The sequence below is a fragment of the Drosophila albomicans genome, chromosome 3 (genome assembly GCF_009650485.2).
Source record: "Drosophila albomicans strain 15112-1751.03 chromosome 3, ASM965048v2, whole genome shotgun sequence".
NCBI lineage: Eukaryota > Metazoa > Arthropoda > Insecta > Diptera > Drosophilidae > Drosophila > Drosophila albomicans.
Window position 1 is genome coordinate 15,120,709 of NC_047629.2, and position 22,333 is coordinate 15,143,041.

At 37.6% G+C, this 22,333-nt stretch overlaps 3 protein-coding genes across 5 annotated transcripts; 1 reads left to right on the forward strand and 2 right to left on the reverse strand.

Annotated features, from left to right (window-relative positions):
• The first annotated feature begins 198 nt into the window (after window positions 1-198).
• LOC117569385 (uncharacterized) lies at window positions 199-11,460 on the forward strand. 3 transcript variants are annotated; one of them, XM_034250514.2, is made up of 4 exons: window positions 199-615; window positions 815-1,487; window positions 6,975-7,245; window positions 7,306-11,460. In XM_034250514.2, the coding sequence occupies exons 2-4, from the start codon at window positions 1,476-1,478 to the stop codon at window positions 8,493-8,495; spliced, it is 1,473 nt and encodes a 490-aa protein (XP_034106405.1). In that variant the 5' UTR covers window positions 199-615; window positions 815-1,475; the 3' UTR covers window positions 8,496-11,460. The 3 variants fall into 3 exon arrangements, with proteins under 3 accessions (XP_034106405.1, XP_051861477.1, XP_034106406.1); XM_052005517.1 differs by having other exon boundaries at window positions 199-570; window positions 666-1,487; XM_034250515.2 differs by lacking the exons at window positions 199-615; window positions 815-1,487 and adding an exon at window positions 4,599-5,061.
• Window positions 11,461-12,841: 1,381 nt separating this feature from the next.
• Window positions 12,842-16,876, reverse strand: LOC117568879 (myeloid differentiation primary response protein MyD88). The gene is made up of 5 exons (XM_034249779.2): window positions 15,482-16,876; window positions 15,147-15,421; window positions 14,915-15,083; window positions 14,669-14,849; window positions 12,842-14,606 (listed from the first exon to the last, which is right to left on the reverse strand). The coding sequence occupies exons 1-5, from the start codon at window positions 15,942-15,944 to the stop codon at window positions 14,177-14,179; spliced, it is 1,518 nt and encodes a 505-aa protein (XP_034105670.1). The 5' UTR covers window positions 15,945-16,876; the 3' UTR covers window positions 12,842-14,176.
• A 743-nt stretch (window positions 16,877-17,619) lies between these two features.
• On the reverse strand, window positions 17,620-18,955 carry LOC117566678 (myeloid differentiation primary response protein MyD88-like). Its single transcript, XM_034246226.2, has 4 exons — window positions 18,336-18,955; window positions 18,093-18,283; window positions 17,868-18,036; window positions 17,620-17,810 (listed from the first exon to the last, which is right to left on the reverse strand). The coding sequence occupies exons 1-4, from the start codon at window positions 18,658-18,660 to the stop codon at window positions 17,620-17,622; spliced, it is 876 nt and encodes a 291-aa protein (XP_034102117.1). The 5' UTR covers window positions 18,661-18,955.
• Window positions 18,956-22,333: the final 3,378 nt, after the last annotated feature.

Below are 22,333 nucleotides of genomic sequence, written 5' to 3' on the forward strand. Positions count from 1 at the left end.
AGTAATGAAAATTGCGAAATATATGAAAAATGTTAAAAGTTATTTTCGGTATTTTTCCAGCTTCAAACCGTTTTTCAGTTTTTAATCTTTTTATCTAGTATATATTGGTATAATCATATCAATACAAGTCGATGTTTTTTGCAAAAATTCAGACACAACGATACATCGATAGCTCCCCATCGATCGATGTTTCTCCACCTCTACTTTTGGGGCTGTTAAAATGTGTTTGTTTTGTAATTAACTGCAATAATTTCAAGTTTTGAACTGCAAGATAATTTGAAAAAAATAGTTAATCTGCATTTTAGAAAAAGCAGAAGAAAAACCGAAAATTAAATGAATAAAAGTTGAAGAAAAGTGAAAAGAAAAGGCGTGTTGTGTGCTATACTGCCAATACTAGAAAATAGAAGCAAAGCAAGAGATTAAGCGTGTCCTGTATGTACATATGTGTGCGTGTGCGCCTTTAAGATTTTCCCCGATGTGCTCATGAATTTGTTGATAAAAATTACCGCAAACAAAATAAAAAGCGTTCGTGTGTGTTATAATTTAAAATTACAACAAAATGTGTCGCATGTGAATAAATTGATAATGCCCAAAATGGTTCCGACAACGATAACGGTACTTTAATGCTTTTCCGCACACATTCACACACACACACACATACACAGCCACGCACACACAGACACACTGCCATCAGCGAATCTTCTTCGCCGACATCGCAGCCGCACCTAAGTTCATATGTATATGTATAAGTGTATTGTGGGTGTATTTGTATGTAGATAAAAGCAAATACAACAAAAATAAGTCTCATCCCCAGTGATATGCAATAAAAAAACGTACACCAAATATATTTAAACGCAAAAATTAAAGAAATAAACAATCGAAATTTTATACAAGTGATGTGAAATAGCAATACACACGCAGCAGCAACCAACATATGTACATATACGTACACACACATACTCACATACAGATGCCCGCACATACACGTACAACCGAAAAAAGCATAGAGAGCGAGAGAGTGTGAGTGAGAGCGAGAGAAAGCGAAGGAACGACAAAAGGAAGAAGAAGAAGCAGCACACAGCATCGGCGCATGGCGTTGCGGGAAGATTGAAAATAAACGTGTAGTAGAGAATTTTTGAAGCACACTCAACCAACCAACCAACCGCCCACTGCCGCCATTCTCTTGCCGCCGCCAACGCTAACGCCGCATACATACGTACACACACACACACATACAGCGAAACAGAATCGTATGCGCGAAAAGTGTAAACCGTGCACAGTTGCTGCTGTTGTTGCTGTTCCTGTTAGCCGCCGCCAAAGGACGATAGACGCGACGGCGACGAAGGCGAGGAGAATAACAAAAACAACAACAAGAACGAGACGGCAAAGGAGGACGACGTGTTGTTGTTGTAGCTGTTAAAGCCAACGCAAATGGCAGACCCTCTAAGCGGGCACTGCTTTTGAGACATGTCGTAATGGCCAGAGAGGTAAGTGAAGAATCCACGTCAAGCTAAAAGCGCGGGCGTGCCGCCGGCCCACATTCTACTATATACATATGTACATAGTAATGCCATAGTACCAGCAAGCTATGTGAATTAAAATCCCATATACATATTACGTATACGTACATTGATTTTAAAAGTTGTCTCTCAATCCCCGACGTTGCTCATTTGTTTTCAATTTAGACGTTGAGCTGATCCACGGCTTGTCAACTAAGCTCCCGTTAAGCATTTTGCTGCATTAGTGTGCGTGTCCATGCTTCATGCAGTTTTCTTCATTTCATTTCGTTTCGTTTGGTTTCGTTTGCTTTGCTTTGCTTTGCGGGTGAGTGAATAGCTTTGACCCAAATATCTGTGGTAATACTCACTCACTCGAATCGTAGGATGTGTGCACATGTAGCTTTTGTTGATGTCCTCATCCGTCTCGTTTACATTTACTTTTTTCTATACATTCATATATATTTTTTAGCTTTGCATGTTTATTGTTGTTTGTCGGCTCAACAGCCGAAATTAACAGTGACGCATCTGTTAATATAAACATACATACATAACATGCTAATGCAAATACAATTTAATGTGAATGGAAATGCAGCGAGCACAAACAAGAGTTGCACTCCATGACACTCCCCATATAACATATTGACAGGCAGACAGCATTATAATTGTGGGCGGCTTAACAGCGCCAGCACATGACCCACATGTTAATTACAGCGCTGTTAAGGGCGCTAGAATCTGCTTTGGATTCTATCCTTCAATTTATTTTTCCGCATATCGCTACAAAACTTATCATTTTATTTAAATATTTTTTTGTTATTTCTTATATTCTACAATTTCAATGCTATGTATGTTCAGCAGACTATTCACGGATTAACTCTAGCATTTAAATGCTTTTGAAACAGCAGGCTCCTTACCTAGTTAACATTTTGCCAGATGTTATTGTTTTCGCTCGCATCTGGCAACGCCGCGCTGACAGCACACGAGAGAGCACTCTTCACTCTCTCTCGCTTTCTGTCTATGTGGAAATAAATTCGCAGCCCACTTCAACGCATTGATGTAAATAAAATTGTATGAATTGCAACTATATTTTATGGTTAAGGATTAGGGTTGTATTTATTCAAAATATATTATTTATAAATTAAGGGCATTTTAAGTTGGCTTAAATTAAGAATTTTAAGTTTTTCTTCAATAATTTCGCAGTTGTATTCTCATATTGTCAAGTAGTAATTATAGTTTTTAGTGTTCTTCTAATCATCAAATAGAAACTATCTAGATTTTAGAATTCTTCGTTTTTTGTAGCATACTTATCAGCGTCAACAATTCATTCAAATTGAATCGTGTATGCTTTCTGCATACAGATTGCAGCTTGACAAATATAAAGGATTAATTGAAAGGATTGATTTAATGCAAATGTTTACCTAAAGCTGCGCTTTGATTTAATGAATTGCTGCATAAGTGAGCGCACACCAAACGAAAATGAAAATGAAAGCGAGTCCCAAGCAGACCAAACTTACAAAAAGGGTGCAATGTTTTGAGCATCTCTCGCTCTCTTTCGCACACGTTTGAACACAATGCAAGTGTGTCTGTATGTGTGCTTTGTGTGCCTAATTGACAGAGCTTCTGGTATTTATGTAGATATAGTAAATCGCGACAGAAGTTAGGTGCTATGGAGTCGCTAATACTTGTGGAGCGTTCGTTAGCAGTTGGCTGTTAGCTTAAGCGCGCCCTGATTATATCACATTGCAAATGTAGGCCAAAGCACAGATGTTACTACCAAAAACCCAAAGGAAAGACTGAGAGCGAGCGAGCGAGAGAGTTAGTTAACGAATGAGAGTTGCAATGTGCAAGTGCAGTGCAGTTGCAGCTCGCTCACATGTTAACATTAAATAAATTACTACAACATGCTCATTAGCTGAGAGAGCAGTGTGACCATTTAAAGAGAGAGAGAGAGAGCTTTATGCGCACAACTTTCGCTCTCATTTGCGTTGTGCTCTCACTGCATTCGCACTGCAGACAGCAGCTGCAGCAGAAAATAGTAACAACAACATGACAGTCGAAGCAGCGACTGCGGCAGCGGCAGAGGCGTTAAGCATGCACATACACATGCGAGTAGATGTTAGAGCAGCGCAGCGCAGCGTAGCAGAGCAAAGCGGAGCAGAGCAGAGGCTGGCAGGCAGGCTCAGAGTGTGCCAGTGTGCCAGGCAGCCAGCCACAGCCAGCAAGGATGCTACTTTCATTTACGAGCGCTTTTCGCAAGCTACGTGATTCCGCTGGCAATTTGTTGAAATATTAAATTTTAACTGGGTGTGACAACTACTGCCAGCCAACGACAACCTTTTTTTGCTACCAATTAAATATCAATTAAAATCGGAAAAGCTCGTGTGTCAACTGTGCAAATAGATAGATAAAACCTATACGAAAATAAGTCACACATAAAACAAAAAAAAAGAAAGAAAGAAAGAAAAGGAAACTGTGCCACACAAAACTTAAATCGAACAAACGCAGGCTCAGCACCTGCCCCAGCCCCAGCCCCAGTTGCAGTTGCAGCATCCGCAGCAGCAGCAGCATCAGCCCAAGACCCTTTCCCACTCCCCACCAATGAAAACTCGGCGGTTTCAGGCACACGCAAGTGGCGCACAAGGCGCGTAGTAGTAAAGTGAAAGTGCGAAGGTCAACTCTTGAAACTCTGGCGCCTGCCCAGCCCCTAATGTTGAGCTGTGCTCTATGCTCTGCTCTGTGTTCTGCTCTGCTGTGATGTGATGTGCAGTGCTGTGGCCTAATCCCAAAAATCTGTCAGCTTGCCAAAAAAGAAAAAAAAACGACCTCAAGTCCACAATTTTCCTATTGACTAAAAAAATAGAAAAATCAAAACTAAAAAACAAAAAACAAAATGCTTAATGATAATAATGATAATAATTAATGAATCCAACGTGTTGTGTTCATCTTTTTTGTAAAGTGTGCAGCAATTTGTTAACAATTTTTGTAGCCTCACGCGACGAATTTTCAAATGGCATTTAATACTAATAATTGTGAATGAAGAAAACCTACAATAAAACGCGTTTAACTTAGGCCTAAGCTTTGAGCATTTATAAGGTTTTTATAGGACACAAACAAAAAATAAATAAACGAAAATCATAATTTTGAACATAGAAGAGTGCGTGTATTTGATATAACGATTTTTAAGACAAACGAAATCCAAATGGTTTAAAATATATATTCGAGTGTATGGAGAGCGAGTAAAATGTTCAACAATAATTGTACTACTATTAACATTCAATTGTGCAGTGCTGTTGTTATTGTTGTAGTAGTGTAAACTCATAAACAGTTAATAGTCGAGGCAAGGATATATCGCATTAAAGTGGCTGGGAAAGGTGAGACGAGCACTTGCAACGCCACCACCATGTGGTCCAATGCTCTGTGCACGCTGGGCGTGACAAAGCCGCTCTGCAACTGCCTCAGCATCAGACAAGTGGCGGCCGCGGCAGCTGCCGCTGCGGCAGCTAATCAAGGTGCAGCTGGAGGTGCTGCCATCACCACAGGACCGACGGCCGCAGCAGCAGTTGGGGTAAAAACAAATATATTGGCATTTCCTTTTTTGTTTCTACGCTTTACTGATTAGCATTAACTTTAGATACATTTGAGAGGGAGGAAGGGGGGTAGGCAAAGGAAATACACACACCCCTTTGCTGCTGCTGCTGCTGCAATCGCAATCGCATCAGCAGCTGATGGCCATATGGCAGCAGACTTGACCTATCCCAATGCGCGCTTGCACACTGTGTCTCTCTCTCTCTCTCTCTTTCGCTCGCTTTCGCTCTCGTTTGCGTTCTCGCTCTCCTATGCGAGTGTGTGTGTGTGTGTGTGTGTAACACTGATTACACTTTCTACAACTGCAATTGCAACTGCAATTTCAACTCCAATTAAACAAATGCTACTCCCCAAAATGTCCAAATTCATTTTTCGCCATTTTTCATTAAACTTTTTCCTTTCCGTTTTGTATTATAACTCTCATAAACTTACATACAACGAGTATATATGTGCATATAGCATGTATGTGTGTGTGAGAATTTCCTTCAATTTTTTTCATCTTCTTTCTTGTTATTCAGCTCGTGTGCTGCACTCGTTACTGGGTCACTGGAGCGCCACACTCATGTCCTTGCAATACATTAAACATGGCTTCTTGCTGCTGTTGTTGTCGTTGTCGTTGTTGTTGTTGCTATTGCTGTTGCTGTTGATTTTGCAGTCAGTGAAAGCTCTGTTAGCTAACAGTTAACAGCGCGCTGTTATTGAACAACAGCTGTGCTCGCTGTTAATGCAAAGTGCAAAAACCAAACCAAAAATTCGCTTGTTAAATCTACTATGAATTGTTTTTCGTTTGCTTTATCGCTGTGTGAGTGAGTGTGAGCTTATGCTTGTGTGTGTGGGTGTGTGTGTGTGGGTTAGACCTATACCTCTATTCAGCTGCAATGCTAGAGCATCAGCTGCAGCTGCCTGGAGCTGGCAGCGGCCTTGACATTTGCGCCCTTTTAGCGGGTACAAATCTCAATTAGTAGTGCAACTTACGACGCTGCCCGGGTCCTGCCACACCCACTTGTCACACACACACAGGTGTCACGCATCTCACACACACACACACACACACACACATAATCTGCTCGCTCATTATAATGATAGTAAAACTCCTGCTGCCTTTAGTTGTCCAGCTTAATCTTAGTCGCCGTTGCCACATTGAGGTCAGAACATTTCTCGCATAATCCTCTCAACTAAACTAAACTCAACGATCCTTGTTCTTGCTAAATACCATAAGTAATTTGACGTTTATTTAGAATCGAAGGTTCCGAAGGACTCCCAAAACTTTGTCTTCTTAGATTTTTGTATTAACATTCTGAATTAAATAAATCAGGGGCATAATAATCACAATTGTGCATATTAGGATTACAAAAAAAGTTATTTTTCCAATTTTTATATAAAAATGAAAGTTATATTTCGATTTTTATCAAAAATAAATGAAAAATAAAATGATTTATTTATTAATTTGATATATAATATTTATTTTCTTATAATAAAATATTATTATAGAAACTTAATCACTTGCAACTAAGACCTTGATGTATTCAAAATTATAATTATAATATGATCAGTAAAATTACAATCTATTAAGAATGCAAGAAGATAGTTTGATGTTACAAAAAATAAAGATTTTATCCTCATAAAATTGAAGCAGATGTCTAAAATATGTTTCACAGGCTAGGAAATGCTCAAACAATGAAAATGAAAGTTTACATATTATGCAAATATTATATTAATACCTACTAATATGAATATATTTCCTGAAGTCAACTTTCAATTATATATCACATATAAATTCTCTTCTTTGAAACTAGATTGGTCTTCGTTTGTTAAACTACTAATATTTTTTGCAGTTCCTGAAATAAGTAAAAGACTTTAACTTAATATACGCTATGTCCTTTCTTTTTGCAGGAGTCTCGCGGCAAGCGACCACTGAAAATTTGGGATAGTTGGCGGAATGTGCGTAAGGGCGTCGTAGTTGGTACATTTGAGGAGCTATTGGTGCGCGGCAAGGATAAATTGGGGGTTCCTGCTTCAGAACCTGTTCGCGTTGTTCTGGAGTGTGATGGAACCCAAATCGAGGATGGCGAATACTTTCGCACCCTGGCCAACAATACGGTTCTCTTGCTGTTGAGGCAGGGCGAGCGATGGTATCCAACGGGTGTGGATGTCATAAAAGCTGGTAAGTGGCATCGCAATTGAATAGATCGAAGCATCCTGCGCTCACATGTGTTTTCTGCAGCTATATCAGCTATACCGAAAATCGTCTGTGAGACGATCCATGCACTGGAACTGCATGATGAGACACCATCGTGGAAGATTATGGATAATAAAGGGCGTGTCACGGTCGTATTGCACTGGGATCAGCGCCAAGGTGGCGGAGGAGGAGGCGGCGGCGGCGGTGGTGGAGGAGGAGGAGGTGGTGGTGGCGGCGCCGGCATGTGCATGGGCGCCGGTCTGGGCAGCAGCAACGGGTTGCTGTCGTCCGACAAGTATTCGCCCTCGAAGAAGGGTCTCTCCGCGCAAAGTTCGTTGGACAACAAGTCGGTGTCTTCGCAATCGTCACAGCCTCGCTACGCCAGCCCACAAATAACGGTCATCAGCGACGAGGGACCGGCGAGCATTTACCATCCGGGCGGCGTTGTCCTGCCCCCGGGTGTTGTGATACCCGGCAGCGGCAGTCGCCGTCTGTCCAAACAGGGCGGCTCCTTCGACAGTGCTGTGGGCGCAGTGCATGTGCATACGCCGGAGTGTGCCCATCATGCGCACACGCCCAGTCGGGCGGGCAGTCCCAGCACAACGGAGTGCGACTTCCATTGCTGTGCCCTCCACGAGGAGGGGCGCAAGATAGCGGTGCACAAGAGCGTGGCCACGTCGCCCATTCAGGACGGCAGCAGCAGTCCGCAACCGCATCAACAGCAACAGCAGCTGCATGCGCATCAGGCGACGCTGGGGATGTCGTCATCGGTTATGGATCCTATGCTGGGCGGCAGCGGCAGTATGCAGCGTCGCTCATCCGGCGCCAAGGGTCATGTACGCTTCCTGGACATTGCACCGGAGCGCGACAGCTCGGAGAGCGAGACGGAGAACACGGTGATGGAGGATGATAAAACGACGACGGAGAAGTTCTTGCTGCTTATCGATCAGCTGTCTGTCGATCAGAAGCGTCACCTCAGCATCAAGGACATCGGCATCATACTGGAGCGCCTCAACTCAAAGATTCTCGATGTGGAGCGACTGGATCGTGAGTCAGAGTCCGATGACTGCTACAACTGGACGATAAAGGCGACAATACGTGGCGATGCGTTACGCGAACTGGGCGTCATCTACAATGGCAACTATTATGCCATATCCGAGCATCCTGGCTACAAGGAGGAGCTGGAGGAGAACGGCGAGGAGGTCGAGGAGGAGGACGAGGAGGATAGAATTTAAAGAAAAGAAAAAACAAAAAACAGAAAAAACAACATACATACACAGCTAACAGCTAACAGTTAAAAATTAACATTTAAACCCGAAGAAACGAACCCGGAGAAGAAGATGGTATCAATAATTAGCGCATTTTAGACAAACAACAAAGAAATTAAATTAAAAAAATAAATACAAAAACGAAAACGAAAAGAAGTCGTGAGCAGTGGCAAGCGGCAAGTGTCGTTGCAACTGCCCTCAGATCAAGCATAATTCACGTAAACATATAAAATTAATATGAATTATAAATAAACAAAACAAAAATAAGGCAACCGCACATTGTATAATAGTGAAGTAAGCATAAAAGTGAATTACAATTTTCGCAATACACAGTGTTAAAAGAAATGACAATGGATTACAAAATCAGAATGCAATGAAAGTGAAGCGCAACAGAGAGAGAGAGAGAGCGAGAGAGAGAGAGAGAAAGTAAAGAGAAAGCATGTAAACGAAAGTATTGTAGCATTTAGCGAATTTGTCATTGTCGGGAACCGATGATGTTGCAGCGATTAGCGATAAGCTATAAACGATGAGCGATACCGAACCGAAAGCACATACTACCAAATACTTTATGTTACTATTATTGTTGTTATTTTGTGTGCCAAAAAGAGCCTAGCGCATGCCTTATTTAGTTGTAACCCCACCCAAAGAATCCTATCGACTTATGTACAATATATATAGGTATACTATATTGATGTATGTAAGTGCACACACATTTCTGTACAAACTGAAAACTCCACTCTACCCCCATCCCCCCATCCCATACGAAAAGGTACTATATGTATATGTATATACTATATAGATCGATTTATCAAATGATCAGTTATATATTACAAACACACATACCATAGTTTACTGTATGTATGTACGTATTCGAAGAGGCAGGCCTTTATTGGAATATGTACCTTATTGCAAAAACACTGGCCAAAATGACTCAAGTGCCACAAGATCACGATCGCGATCACGATCAGCACGATTTGTGTAGTTCCTCAGTTTCGATTCCTTGATCAGCAGCACATTGGTATTATCCCATTTACTTGCAGTTGCTTTCCGTGGCTTCCATATGTGTTGTTCGAACTTGTATTTTAAGTGCATACTAATAATTATGTCTAATGTTATTATATCCCCACATTCCCCACGAAATCAGCATTTCAAAACTGCCGTTATTTGTAGTGTTGTAAAACGTTAAAAATCGCGCACAACCAGCCAAAATGCATTTTTTTGGCATTAATCATAATACAAAAACCAAATCGTAACAATGATCATCTGGCTCGATGACAATTGACGTAATTAACTGTAGTTATACTTACATTGTAGAAAGAAACCAAACCAAAAGAACAAAAAAAAAAAAAAACAAAAGAATCGAAAGAAATGTGAATCACCTACACATTTTATAGCAATGAACACATCGTGTTTTCCTCGTCCCCTCGCCCATTTCACCATTTCGTATGAAATCCCCATCCCATCTCTCCCTGACTTACTTTCCTACCAAATATCAGAGATGCGAGGATTCCATTGTGTAATTAGAAATTATATATGTCTAAATGCCAAATTACATATACATACAAATGAAACACTGCCAACAAAAGTCGTAACAAATTTTGCATTTGTTATGTTATTGTTAAAAAGTAATTGAATTTTCAAATCGGTTGAGCATAACTTTCCCAAACAAAACAAAAGAAAAGAAAAGAAAACCCCAATGTCCTTTGTTTCTCAAGTGTTCGATGTCGATCCCAAAAGTGTCTCGAGTTATAAATATAAAGCGCAACAGCAGATGGTTCTTAGCAAGAACAGATCCAAAACAATATAACAACAAGTATATAATAACAAAACCAAACCAAAAACACAATTAAAAATATATGTATGTACATCCATTAAAAAAGTAAAAAGAAAAAAGCAAAGCAAAACTCTCAAGAATGTTATTGTATAAATAATGGGAAAAATGTATTGTACAAATGTTTCGACACTGATCGATTCTCACACTTATCGTTTAGGTCGTGTGATGTGTTGTGACTCCGTTTCAAGTGCTGCTAGATAAGCGTTCCAAATCCAATTTCAATTTCAATCGAGAACATACACAGTAGTTATCGCAATAGCGATACAGCTGCCAACAACCAACCTAGCAATATAATTATTAATATTACTGAAAGCTGCCATTTATGTGGCTTATCAGCTCAGCGCAGCGCAGCTCAGCTCAGCCACTTGTTGCTCTTTTGTCGTCCGATTGCAGGCGTCCCATATTCTGACCTTTTCTTATCAGCACTCGAACGAACATAGTGAAATCATTACGGGAACGAGAAGAAGAACAACTACACAGCAACAGCAACCGATTTCTATTGAATAAAATCAATTTTTAAGAAACGTTTGTCCAAGGCACAAAATACCAAGCAAATAAAACAGAAGAGTATTAAAACGAAACGCAAACAAAGCATGTACTATAAAAAAAAATAAAAATCAAATTGATAATTGATTATGAAATGATAATAAACGCAAATGAGTTAAAGAAGAGAATGGAAAACCAGTAAACGAAATAATAACAAATAAAAACCACAACTCACAATTAGTAACAAAAACAAAAAACAAACAAAACACATAACAAAAACCAAAAAAAAAAACAAAAAGAAGAAAAAACGAATTCATTAGCGTTGTTTTAATTTATTAGTAAGTCAAGAACAAAAACAAAAACAAAAAAACGTGCAAACAAGAATGATATATGATATAAGAAGACGAGAGAGGAGAGTTCAGCAGAGGGAGTAGAGTATGGAAGAAGTCGAGAAGTGCTACAGAAAAAAACACGGGCACTATTATATATATGAACAAGTATAAATACCTATACATACTCAAATACATTGCATTACATTATAATAAGAGAACTCGCAGTATATAACATAAATGAAAATGAAAACCAAAAAAACCAAAAAAAAAAAAAAAACAATCGAAAAACAAAAATGAAAACTCAATTTCCATACTGATACTGATAACTGATACTGACTTCTTCAACTGACTTCCATAATCATAATCATTGTTAACACTTAACTATAGATAATTGCGCTTTAAAACAGAACACAACAAGTTTGTAATCCTTACTCTATATATGTATGTGTATATCTTTTGTTGACTATATGTTAAATCTGTGTCTTTATCTGTGTCCCCTTCGTTTTTGTGTATGCCTAAGTTCGATATTGATATTGTTGATGATTATGTTCCTTTAGCCCAAGAGATAACGAAACTAAACTTTAACACGTACACTCTGTATAAATGCAATCAGTTAGATTTATAAGGTAAACGAAAAGAAAAGTGCAAGACCCTAAAAAGCTAAATCAGTTGCATTAGTTAAGCTGCAATGCCAATCGATGGCAACCAGATTCAGATCAGATTCTAGATGATATCGTCTTCAATCGTGTGGAATCGGCCATGGCACCCACAAGCAAGATTATACGTTACATTGTTTTAATATTACAAATTACGAATAAATTGATCAATTAACATATATACAAAACAAAGAAAAAAAACCAAAGCAAAAAAAAAAAACAAATAAATAAATTAAAAAAAAAAATACAAAAAACATGAAAAATGTAAAGAAAACCAAATAATGAATTGTTTTTATTAATTTTGTTAAAAATGCGAATAAAACTTAATAATAAATAAATAAAAAATATACATATACACATACAAAATGATGAACAAGAGTAAAAACAAAAAACAATTCAATTAAACAGCAAACCAACAAACAAACAAAAAAGAAATAAGAAAGAAAATCAAGTTTAATGATGGGCAAACTCAAGTTGTGAGAACAAACAACAAAATTTGTTCAAAACGTAAATGTATAACATAACACATAACACAAAAAATGAGTAAATGGAGCTATAATTATAATAATAATAATAACAAAAATAATTAAATAACAAGGCAAAGAAAGAATAAGAGACACACACGTAACACGTAATGCATGAATAAGACATTTAAAACATGCTCAAGTAAATACATAACAAACACAAATTAACAACAAAGAATAAAACATAAACATTCATAAAAAGAATTGGACTAACGTAAACATTCACCATGGGTAAAAGTAAAAAAAAAAACAAAAAAACAAAACAAAAACAAAATAACGAAAACAGTAAAATTCGATTACAACAAGAAACATGAACAACAAAAGTAAAACAAAAGGGTTATTTATGAAGCGATTTAAACAATAAAATGAAAAATAAATAAAAAAAAAAAATTTAAACAAACTTGGAATAATTTATTATTGCACTGGCAAAACACGAACGGAAGTGAACCGCACTGAAAAGGGAATTCACATTGAGATCTGATTAAGTTAATTATTGCACCAACTGTTTATTCTCAAAAGCAAACCACAAAAACGTGTAGTATATATTTACATATTGAACGCATATGTATATGTATATGAAAACATTTAATTATTGAGCTGCAGTTTTGAAGGGGGCTTTATTACCAGATCGGTCGCATATATAGGAAACAGCTCATTCATAGAGTCTATTTAACAAGTACGAGCTGTGCGTGAGCACGTGACATACTTATGTATATATTTATGTGTGTATGTACATATGTATATATTTGAAAATATATGTACGTATACGTAATATTGTATAAGTATTATATGCGCGTGACTTAAAGAAAAGTGCAAAAAATTGCGAGTACTCGAGTCGTATGCATGATATAAGCTCGGAGCACAGTGTGACAAAATAAATCGTTGCTCAGCCATTCAATGGCAATTACAAAGTGACGAAAGCCCCTCTCTACTTTATCATTTAAATGTCGCACATATACAAAAATTATACATACATACATATCTAGATGCTTGAGCATGCACATTATTCATCAAATTCACACAATATCTAACGCGCACAAGTTATTCATCATCTCTGTTCTGGTATTGTCTGGCGAGACTGCGATTACTAGAGCAGCGGGCTGGGATAGGATGGGGTTGACTTTCTGGGTCCAAATAGGAGGGAAAGGGGGAAGTGAGATAGGGGAATGCGGCTGGGCGTTTGTCAAGTTAATTGAATTAAGTAAGTCACTTATCAGACGCGTGACTAACAGCTAATTGTGTGCTTCGATTAGCAAAGCATTGCATTGCACATTTAACCTTACAATTGGCAATTTGTTTGTTTGTTTTCTGTTCTCTGTTGCTCTGTTCTTTTGTGTATACATATGGTTTTTAGTTAAATAATATTGATTATTGTCTTTAGACTTAAATATGGTCTGTGCGTTTTACAATATCGTGTATTCGTGTATCTGAGTGCGTCTGTGTGTGTGCGTGTATATATTGTCTTTATTCGTTGTTGACTTACATAGTTTAACAAGTGCGTCTAAATACATTAAGTTAGTTGGCTTGATTAGGATTAGGATTACGATTAGGCTAGATTACAAACGATATGGAGGGTGGTGAGGTATAGCTGACGCTTGTGAGCGATCGATGGCGATGGTTTTCTATTTTTGTTTTTGTTTTGTGATGCTGATGTTGCATTATGCTGACATTTAAAATCAACACAACGACGACAAGGACGACATTGATAAAACTGGGCGCTAAATAAGGAAATTCACATTCATTTCGATCGCGCTCCACACTTACACTTAATTGTAAGTGGATTAGCTCTGAATTTTTTCCCCTACTGTTGATTCTCCTAACACGGCGTCTGCAATTTTGATGTGCTTCGTGTGAACGTCTTCAGCAGCTTGGAGCTTATCTTGTTGAATCGCTTCTTTTTGCCCGAATAAGTGGATAGATTGGACACGCTGGTGTTTAGCTTGTTATCGTGATTGTGATCATTGATGGCACTTGACGATATAGCATGCCTCAGCGGTTTCTCAGTGCTGCCATTCCCGGCCAACGATGTGGACGATGTCGAAGAGGAGGAGGAGATAATACGAAAGACCGGTAGCCTGACCTTACTTTTCTTTTGCTCAGGCACTGGAGCTGACGGTGCCAAAGCTTTGTAATACGTCTTTGGCTCCATCAACTTCGAATCGGGCAGATCTGTGACATCTGCATCATTCACCAATATGCGTGGTGTTTCCGGTAGAGCATTAACTGGTGTCTCAGGTGCTGTGATTCTGCGCAAATCAAATCGAAAGTTCAAATTTCATGCTCAACTCTTTCGCATTTGAATACTTACTGATTGGGCTGTGCGTAGACTTGCGTAACATTCATATCGTACAGAGAACTGGCCAGTCTGTTCCAGAAATTGAAAAGCGCCGAATGCTGTTCGTAGACAAGGCGAGTGTAGATCGACAAGGTTTGTGGTAGTGCCATCTTATAGTTGTACACTATTGGTATGATCTTTCGTCTGTGACTCTCTGCAGAAAGGGAGAAGGGAAAGTTAAACATTGTCTTCAGATATACATATGCTGGCATTACTTACCAATTTGTAGTTTCTGCGTAAAGTTCACCAAGTACGTATTCTCGCGACTAGAGAGAAACTCTTCGGTTAACACGACTATCAAATGGTTGCAGCGATGGGTCATGAACTCGGAGAGTTCAACATGCTCAAAGGGCACACCAGGCAATATATCTCGATGCTTCAGGAAGAGCTGTGAATAATGATAAACATAATGTATCATAGCAGAAAGAACATAATTTTATTTATTAGTTACCTTCATGTTGTAGGGGGGATACTCTAGATTTTCCATAATGTTCTTTGCATGCTCGATGTCCGCCTCTGCGTAGAGCACACAGGCATTGTATCTGGGCAACGGCAGACCCATTTGCAGGCACTTCTCGTCATCTAGGGTTAGAATGTTGACGGGCTGCGCCAAACTGTTGTTGTTCTTCTCCCTCAGCTCGAGACTTGGTGGCGGACTGCTGCGTGAGAGCTCTTGCAACTGTTCCCGCTGCTGCTTCTTAAGATTGAAGCGCTCGGTGTCTTTAACTGCATAAAGAATTAATCATTTATAAAGGTAAGCTTGGTAGTATTAACCGTGTAACTTACTTATATTCTCCTTGATGTCATCCTGCACATCCCAGCGATCAATGATGCCCAGATATTGTTCCAAGTAACCCACTTCAGCCGTGTTCGGATTGTGTTGGATCCAAGTGCTCAACACCGCATCCATGGGCTTCGGGACATTCTCGTTGATCAAATTGGTCAATTTGGCCAGATAGGCAATGCCACGCCAATCGCGCTCATAGCCATCCTCGGTGCGCAGGACCTTTTTGCGATTGAGCATGCAGGAGAGCTGCCGTTTGGTGTCATTGCTCAGCTCCGAGAGCGGTGTCCGATTGAAGCCGGAGGTGGCCAGGGCACCGCAAATCGTGCTGGGATCGCCGCCGGGTGACGGCGGTGTCACCATATTGGGATAACGATAACGATCCAGCCGACTGACGTCAGTTGGCTTATGGAAATGGGAATGTGAATGTTGTGAGTGTTGATGGCATACAAATTGAGGGCGCATTCGCACTTGCAATAATTTGTTGGCCTTTTTTTACTTGATATTTATCAGCGCGCACCGTTTTATCAGTTAAACAATAAAAGAGGCGAAAAAAAAACTTTGCGCGTGAGTTTGTCGTTAACTTTATTATTTATTCTCTCTCCCTGTCTCTCTCACTCTTCGTTTTTTTTGTCGATTTTCGGTGTGTGTTTGCTGTGGATATTGTTTTATTTATTAATTTTTGTTACTGCTTCACTTTAGATCTGAGCGCAAACTGAGAATCGAATGAATCGCTTGGCGCGCGTGCGTTGCGATTGCGGGTGGCTGGCGACCGTTAACGGGGGGAAGCGAGGGTAGGACAGACAGACGGATAGATGAAATGGCCGTGCGCGAAATGTGCTGCTGAAACTGACCTCGAGCACCTCGCGCCGCGTCACCGAGCACAACTAATGTAGCAGTTGTTTTTGTTGTTGCTGCTGCTGCTGCTGATGTTGTTTATCTGTCTGCTTTTTTGATTGTCTCGCTCCGCTTTCGACCCCCTTGCTTATGTGCTGCCCCCTTATGCGCAGAAGATTTTTGTTTAAATATTTTTCACATACACACACGCACTCACACTGACAAATACGAACACGGGGCGGGTGAGGGGCGCCTAAACACAAAAATAAATTTTTTATTGAGCAGTGCGCGACTTGCTTGTTGTTTTGCTGGTTTGCTTCTGTCTGTTTCTGTTTCTCGAATAATAATGCGGCGGCTGCAGGTGCTGCGTTGTCGTTCACGTTTCACTTTTGTTTACTTCGATTGTTTTTATTTTTATTGTATTTTACGTTGCTTCAAATGCTATTGTTTTCGTCGCGAGTTGCAGTTTATTTATTTACTACTGCCGTTAATTTTGCTAATGAATTGTGTTCGTTCGTTTCCCCATTTTCTGCGCAACAGGCTAGCTAAGCAGTGTGACCATACTGCCTGAGAGAGAAGTTGAAACGTTAACGTTCACGTCCAAAGAGAGAGCTTTCTAAAAAGCTGTTTTGCTTGTCGACGTGTGACCAAAGACAACGTTTCTCAAATATACGTTTCAACGCTGATGGCATATACCAAAATACTGTTACTGAAGCGTCACCTGGCATTTGAAACTTTTAGAACACCTTTTTCTTTTATCTCTTCAGATTAATAAATAAAATGATTGTTTGTAAATCAAAAACTGTATATTGTACAGATTACGGTCTCACTAGACTGTTTGGCTATGCCGATACGATATTTGTGAAGTTGCCACCTGGTTAAACTTCTCATGGTATTTTGGTATATTTTCAAGACGGTCATTAATTGGCGCGGAAATTTAAACAGCTTGTTATCACTTGACACATTTAGATTCCGTTTAAAACATTTCCTTTCACCAATCCAGTAAATTTCGTATTAGGATTTTTGAAGAAAATGAGAAATAAGATTGGGAGGAAGCGACTGTTAAACATGCTTTAATTAAGAAACGTGGCAAACACTCTTGTGCTTAAAGTTCAACTAATATCTTTTGGTGAGTTTATTTTATTTTAATTTGTTTCCAAAGTAATATATCATATAAAATGTTTAATCTGTGAAGAAATAGTTGTATTTGTTATGAAAACATGTTCATACATTTTTGGAATTTGATAAAACACATTTTAAATACGAAAAAGGCATACGTTTATTTAAGTCATAATCAAACATTTTATCTTGAGATTCGATTATCATCAGAGTAGTAAATTTGAGAAATATTCATTTCGATTGAGCTGGCCAGCCTGTCCCAGAAACTGAATAGCGGCGAACGACGATATTCAAGACATGTGTATAAGCATAATATCTTAGGTAGTTCTATGTTAGAATTATACAGAATTGGTATGATCCTTCGACTGCTTCTTTCTGCAATTAGAGGATAATCTTTGTCAGTGAACACTACTTAGTTATGTGATTACAGACCAATTTGTAGTTTCTCCATAAAATTCATCAAATTTGCATTCTCGCGACTAGCGACAAACTTCTCAGTTAGGAGGACTATCAAATGATTGCAACGATTTGCCATTAACTCAACAAAATTGTCATATTCGAATGGAACTTCCGGCGGTATATCTCGATGCTTCATGAAGAGCTAATGTTTATTATAAATAAACATTATTTAATAATAGCATGATTAAGTAGTTTTACCTTCATATTATAAGGAGGGTTTTCTAGTTTGTCTACAATTTTCATAGCATGTTTGACGTCTGCCTCTGCATAAAGGATACAGGCATTGTATCTTGGCTGGTTTCGAATATTGACGGATTGAGTCACACTGTTGTTGTTCTGCAATTGTTCCCGCTGCTGTTTCTTCATATTGAAACGTTCGGTGTCCTTAACTAAGACATCAATTAACGAGATTGTGTTAAAAAACGTTGCTGTGCAACCTACTCAGATACTCCTTGATGTCGTCCTGCACATCCCAGCGATCAATGATGCCCAGATATTGTTCCAGGTAACCAACTTCAGCTGTGCCCGGATTGTGTTGGATCCAGGTGCTCAGCACCGCATCCATGGGCTTAGAGACATTCTCAGTGATCAGATTGGTCAATTTGGCCAGATGGGCAATGCCACGCCAATCGCGCTCATAGCCATCTTCGGTGCGCAGAACCTTTTTGCGACTAAGCATGCAGGAAAGTTGTAGCTTCGTCTCGTTTGTGAGCTCCGAAAGCGGTGTTCGGTTGAATTCACTGGGATTGGACGGTTGGTTTGCCATTTTGTTATTACTATATTAGGCTAACCTTGATTCTTTTCTGTATTCTCAGTTTATCCGTTAAACTATATTGGAATATTCCTTTAACATTCTTTAAAGAAATTTAAGTATCAGAGTTCTGGTATCTCTAATTTGAATATTGTATCTTTAAGAACTTATTAGTTCATAATTAGATTATAGAATTTAAGCGCGATATGTTGAGACGGCGAGTGTGAAATTATGAATAAAATTACTGAAATTTGCTGTTGAGCTCTTGAGCAACGAGAACTGCGCGTCGTATCAAGAAGCAGAACTAACTTTGCTGCTGCTGCGAAAGCAAAGTTTCTTATCGCTTGTTCATACGTATACGAGTATTATATAAAATTGGTACGTCTTCTTCGTCGACGCACTCTCTTGTTTATAAAAGATTGTATTTAAACATTTTTGGAAGCAGCATAATCAGAAATAAAAATTTGGGACCAAGGGCAAGTTATTTATTTTGCATTTTAATGAATCATGGGAATTTTGGGATTTGTGTACAATTAAAATTAAATTTCTGGGATTTCTGGAAAACATAGGTCAGTTCATTCACATCGCTTATCGCTTATAGTAATTCTACTCTTCATTGACTTTGTTGATAACCTTTTTCCTTCCAAATTATCCCATTCTTTGGTTTTAATTCGCTTTTTTTGTTGTTGCCAAATTCTGTTGAAGCTGTCCTTGAAAAACCAAAAATCCACAATACACACATGCTTGTTTTTCCATTTAAAAATTCAGTTTATTTTGATTGGTTTCATTTTTGTTCAAGTTTGTTTATTTTCTTGTTTCGCATTTCAATATCTTTCAGTTACAAATACTGATATACTACACAGATGACACAATTTGATTTGCATTTGTTTTGTTTTTATGTTTTCGTTTTTTTTTTTTGTATTCTTATTAAATTTTGTTTGACTTTTTCGTTTAGTTTTATGGTAATTCAACATTTTTGTTTTGGTTGATGAATAAAACGCTTAATGCGTTCAAATGTTTGATTTGATTTCCACTTTCATTATCTCATTATCATTTTGATTTCGATTTCGACCAACAATTAACAGTTAAGTTTTGAATTCTTGCACACATTTAGGTATTAAGTTATCGTTTTTTTTTCTTTTTTCTTTTAGGTTTTCGATTTTAATTTTTGTGTTTTTTTTTGGTTTGTGTTCCTTGTTAATCAGAATATACATTTGTATGTTTTGTATATATATTTACTATATATATATACATAAACATATATATATATATAATTTAATGTATGCATTTTTATATTGAAAGTTGTAAACTTTGATTTTTGTTAAGCTTTTTCCTTGTTCAATAATATTATTATTATTATTAAATTACTCTTAAGTTGTTTCCATATTTACAATTTGCCGCAATTCGTGTGTACTTTGTAAATAATTGCTCAAACTTGAGATTGGGCACCAGAGTCTCACTTGCAAAGGCTAAAAATTTGCTCAATAGCTGTTTTTTTTTGTTTTTGTTTTGTTTTTGGAATTGAATAAACAACAATTTCGAGCCTGATTCTTATGGATTCTCTCTGAATTCGTTTTGAATTTGAATTAATGCTTACAAATGAATATGTTCATCGTTATCGAATCGTTTCCAGATTGTATAATAATTCAGCTTAGATTTTATACACTTAGCTACGTAGATTTCATTTAATTTTCTTATTCATATTTATTTATTTATTTATATATATATTTTTTTTGTTTTGTTTTGGGTTGTTCGTATAATTATGTAACTAATTTAATTTCGCTTTTCATATATAGTTGTATTCATTTATTTTCTTACGTTAAATGCAATTACAAAGTACTTTGATTTTGTGAAATTCTATTTCAATTTTGTATCTTGAGCCTGAAGCATTTTGTAGTTTGTTTTTGTTGCATGTGTGTGTGTGTCTGAGTGTATGTTTGTGTGGGATTCATTTTGAGTGTTTTCTGTGCTGCTTTGTTTATTCATAAGGATTTAGCAGGAATTTTGTCGACGGTCTAATTCATTTGGCAATGCATTTGCCCAAAAATGAGAAATAATACAAAGTTAAACTGCACTACTCAGTACTCTTTTTGTGTGTGTGTGTGTGTGTGTGTGTGTGTGTATGTATGTGTGCTTGTGTGTTTGTGACTATTTATTTGTGCCATGGGTCGGATGAGTGTTATTCTTAATCTCCATTTGATGTACTCGTATCGCATTTAACTGGATTTACTTATATAAATAGTTGTTTTTTTTTCGATTTTCAAAATTTGGTTTAATTTAAAGCTTTCCATTTACTTTTACTTTTTTTTTTTGTTTTTAGTTTACTTAGTTTGTCATCTATGAACCTTGTATTCCAAAAATGAGTGTATGTTTCATAATTGTTGCTAGCAGTTAACGTTATTGACATCGATTTAGGCTGTATGTTTTTTTTTTGTTTTTGTTTTTTAATTAGAACTAATTTAATTAGCAACTCTGCAAGTTTATCCTGCCAACGGTATTCGCAAAGTTTATTATTATAATAATTATTATTGGTTTAAACGTGTTTTGTTATAATTCTCACTTTCGATTAGGCACAATCTTACACAAAATTCGGGCTGTTTAGCTTAGTTATACCGTTTTGCAAAAAAAAAATGGCCAATTTTTAACCACTTTCTTTCAACTATCAATTTGGAATTCGTTAATTCCTGCAACTATCAACCGTCCACTATATATGTTATAAGTAGTATATCCTGAAACAGCAATAGTGTGTGTTGAATAACCAAAGCTGAACAAACAAAAAAATAAAACAACGAGTGAAGACTGCGACTGCGTATTGTGCCTGAATTTAGCTTTAGATGCGGCTTTTGCGGCTGAAACCGATAGAAATTGTTTGCTTCAAGCTAATTTCAAGAGATTGCAACAAAGTAAGCGCGCACACACATACATACACTCTATCAAACTCACACACACACACACACTCTCAAATACAAATGTCAATCAAACACCTAACAAAAATACACATTTATATGCACTAAAGTTCAGTTAATAATAGATCGTATTCCTCACATACATATAATTGTAACTTAATTGTAGCTAAATTTAAATGTAGATTTAAATTAATTAAATTTAATTCGACAACAAGCTCGTTTTGCACTTACATAAGTAACTGCTAATGTTTTTTTTTTATGTTAATTTCTAGAGACTAGATTATTAGCTATATATTTGCTATACAACAATTATTTCTCCCCTCTCTCTTTCAATATTCTCTTCTATCTCTGTCTGCTCTGACTTTGGCACAATAGCAGCGAATACACTTGCTTGAAAACAAAGTGAGAATAAAACTATTGAATGCGTTATTATCATAATTATCATTATTATGCAATCAGAAAATTGTTTTCTCTGTTTTCTTTTCTCGTTTTCTTTTTTGCTGTTTTTCGTTAATTTGCTTGCTTCGTCTCCTTTGCTCGCTAGTTACCATTTTACTTACAGTTACAAAAACTTTTTCTTCTTTTAACGTTTTGTTACTTACGAATACTTTCAGTTAACAACTTTGTTTCAGATATACATAACTATTGACCAACTATGTTATATATATTTTTATTTCTTTTATTTACTTTCCCAACGCGCTACGCACCAGTCATATGGAGGAGGAGGAGGGGCGGGAGGAGACGGAAGATTTTCAGAAAAGAGCAGAAAAATTGTAAAATTT

Coding starts and splice junctions, on each gene's coding strand:
- LOC117566678 (XM_034246226.2), bottom strand. CDS start 18,660: ATGGCAAACCAACCGTCCAATCCCAGTGAATTCAACCGAACACCGCTT. Junction 18,284..18,335: donor CGACATCAAGGAGTATCTGA/GTAGGTTGCACA, acceptor TTGATGTCTTAG/TTAAGGACACCGAACGTTTC. Junction 18,037..18,092: donor ACCCTCCTTATAATATGAAG/GTAAAACTACTT, acceptor AATAAACATTAG/CTCTTCATGAAGCATCGAGA.
- LOC117569385 (XM_034250515.2), top strand. CDS start 4,897: ATGTGGTCCAATGCTCTGTGCACGCTGGGCGTGACAAAGCCGCTCTGC. Junction 5,062..6,974: donor CGGCCGCAGCAGCAGTTGGG/GTAAAAACAAAT, acceptor TTCTTTTTGCAG/GAGTCTCGCGGCAAGCGACC. Junction 7,246..7,305: donor TGTGGATGTCATAAAAGCTG/GTAAGTGGCATC, acceptor TGTTTTCTGCAG/CTATATCAGCTATACCGAAA.
- LOC117568879 (XM_034249779.2), bottom strand. CDS start 15,944: ATGCGCCCTCAATTTGTATGCCATCAACACTCACAACATTCACATTCC. Junction 14,850..14,914: donor TACGCAGAAACTACAAATTG/GTAAGTAATGCC, acceptor CCCTTTCTGCAG/AGAGTCACAGACGAAAGATC. Junction 14,607..14,668: donor GTCTACGCACAGCCCAATCA/GTAAGTATTCAA, acceptor TGATTTGCGCAG/AATCACAGCACCTGAGACAC.